The sequence below is a fragment of the Galeopterus variegatus genome, unplaced genomic scaffold (assembly GCF_000696425.1).
Source record: "Galeopterus variegatus unplaced genomic scaffold, G_variegatus-3.0.2 Scaffold2288, whole genome shotgun sequence".
NCBI lineage: Eukaryota > Metazoa > Chordata > Mammalia > Dermoptera > Cynocephalidae > Galeopterus > Galeopterus variegatus.
This window is the reverse complement of record NW_007728399.1, coordinates 244,182-247,002: the sequence shown is the minus strand read 5'-3', so window position 1 is coordinate 247,002 and position 2,821 is coordinate 244,182. Positions and strand designations below refer to the sequence as shown.

At 44.4% G+C, this 2,821-nt stretch overlaps 1 protein-coding gene across 1 annotated transcript; it reads left to right on the top strand.

Annotated features, from left to right (window-relative positions):
• On the top strand, positions 1-892 carry LOC103597352 (programmed cell death protein 2-like; the record flags this gene model as incomplete). Its single annotated transcript, XM_008581180.1, is given in 1 exon segment — positions 1-892. A coding segment is annotated over 1 exon segment (876 nt), but the record flags the coding sequence as incomplete, so codon positions are not given.
• Between the last annotated feature and the right edge of the window lie 1,929 nt (positions 893-2,821).

Here is a 2,821-nt window from a genome sequence, read left to right as displayed (position 1 = left end):
ACTCTGGCCTTCCTGCTGCAGGTGTACGCGCCGCTGCCCGGCCGCGCCGACGCCTTCCACCGCAGCCTCTTCCTCTTCTGCTGCCGGGAGCCACCGTGCTGCGCCGGCCTCCGAGTTTTTAGGAATTAGCTACCCAGGAAAAATGACTTTTACTCATATGAGCCACCTTCTGAGAATCCTCACCCCGAAACAGAAGAATCTGTGTGTCTCCAACTTAAGTCTGGTGCACATCTCTGCAGGGTTTGTGGCTGCCTAGGCCCCAAGATATGCTCCAGATGCCACAATGCTCATTATTGCAGTAAGGAACATCAGGTTCTAGACTGGAGATCAGGACATAAGCAGACTTGTACACAACCAAATCAATTGGAATATACAGTTCCAGACCACAACTTCCTTTTCCCAGAATTTGAAATTGTAACAGAAACAGAGGATGAGATTATGCCTGAAGTCATGGAAAAGGAAGATGACTCGGAGGTTGTACGGAACATGGGTGAAGCACTTGAGGAAGAACTGGATTCCATGGCAAAACATGAATCCAGGGAAGATAGAATTTTCCAGAAGTTTAAAACTCAGATAGCCCTTGAACCAGAACAGATTCTCAGATATGGTAGAGGTATTGCCCCCATCTGGATTTCTGGTGAAAATATCCCTCAAGAGAAGGATATTCCAGATTGCCCTTGTGGTGCCAAGAGAATATTTGAATTCCAGGTCATGCCTCAGCTGCTGAACTACCTAAAGGCTGACAGACTGGGCAGAAGTGTTGACTGGGGTGTCCTGGCTGTCTTCACCTGTGCTGAAAGCTGTAGCTTGGGCACTGGCTATACAGAGGAATTTGTATGGAAGCAGGATGTAACAGATACACCTTACAGACATTAAAGCCTTAAAAACATTACTAAAAAATAAATAAATAAAAAATAAAATAAAATAAACTGTTTTGAGAAACTGCCCTTTTATTGTAGATGAAACACTTCTAAATTCTGTGGGAAGTTAGATCAGAAAAACTCTTACTGAACTAAAACCGATTTTATTCCACAAATGCAAAATACCCTCAAGTTCTTAAAATTAGCTAATCATGCAATTACCTTTAAACAGATAGGAAAATTACTCTAAATAAAATTTTACTTCCTAATGAAAATATCAAACAATAATAGAAAATCTGTACCATTCATCAATTACCCTGTGTCAAGAACAGTACTAAGCTCTACAATAATGGGAAATTAAAAGCTTGAAGTTGTTTGCCCAAGGTTATTGCTACAGCTAGTAATTCACTTAAATCACCAGGGTGCTAATGCTAGAAAAAGAAATTTTTTTGGATTGAAAATTTTGAAAACAACATTCCTCTATTTGCCTAGAATGACAGCTCTTACGATTTCTTCAATCAAGTTAGCTTGCTCAAGGTTTTCAACAATGGAATTTCAGAGTTTCCAAAGGAATAACGGGTTCATCCATTCTTTACAGAGCTCTGCATCTACACACCCCAGCCCCTACCCATTTTTGAAACTCTAGGAAAATGATCTAAATTCCAACAGTCACACAAAGCCAGCATTTATGGAGGAGCCTTCCCCTATGCCAGGAAACATGGTGGGCACATCAAACACCTCACTAAAAAATCTTCACAAAGCCAACAAGAGGCAGTTGGTAGTACCTAATTTTACAGCTAAGGACATTAAGATTCAGAAAGCCCAAGATTACGCCGCTCATCAGTGACCAAGCTGGGCCTGCAAACCCAGTGCACTAATTCAAAACAGCAGGAGTCTACCGAACCATAAATAAATTCTCTCTACCTCTCTTTCCTCCTAAAACATGAGAGCCAGAACGAATGCCATATTGCAGATGGTGTAAGATCAGCGCTGTCCAACACGGTAGTCACTAACCCCGTGAGGCTATCGAACGCGTGAAATGCCTTAGGGTCGCTAAATTAAATAGCATGAAAAAAAGGTAATCACTTCTTCGTACTCTCCGGGCTTTCATAACTCACACACCAATTTTAACTTCAGAAAACTGTTCCGGCTGAGCAACCTAGATAAAATTACGAAAATATTTCTTATGGCAACACACGTGCTTTTTCTCTTGTTGCAAATGAAGACTCCCCCCAAATTCAGGGCGGATCACGACGGTTCTGGGGACACCATCTCCCTCTTGCAAACCTCTCTTTATTAAAAGCTGTCGCAGGTCTGAAATAAGACTGAGCCGGGGGAGAAGCGCAGCCCTTTGGACTCCCTGCACTTGCTGTAGCATTCGCTCGTATCTCGGAAGCATTCAGCGCTACCGAGAGGGTTTCGGAATGCAGCACCCACCCCGCAGGAGACGAGCGGACCTGGCCTCGGGCTGAAAGCCGGCAAGTACAGAAGGCACGACTTTCGAGCTCGGGACAGAGGTTTTAAAAGGTGAGGGGCCGCCAAAGAGCCACCCACCCCCACCCCCGCCAACACACACGCACCCTACATTGCAATACAAATTAGGGGTGACGGGGTACAAATGCAATTTGTGGTGATGGGTATACAGCCCCCCCACATCAAGGGCACGATGGATGACAATCAGCTGTGTCTCATGAATATTCATAACCAAAAAAAATATTTTTTTTGCAAAAAAAGAAAACAAATGACAGGATGAGGGCTGGCCCGTTGGCTCAGCTGGTTAAGAGTGCGGCCAAGGTCACGGGTTCGGATCCTCAGAGTGGCCACCCGTCAAATAAATAAATAAAATAGCAGTTTAAAAAAACATGTTAAGAGGGTGTTTCCTCAGCAAGAGCGTTTGGGGAAAACAAAATGGGGGGCCCCTTCCTGCAAGATGGAGGGAGCGGAGCAGGCCGAGGGCCGGG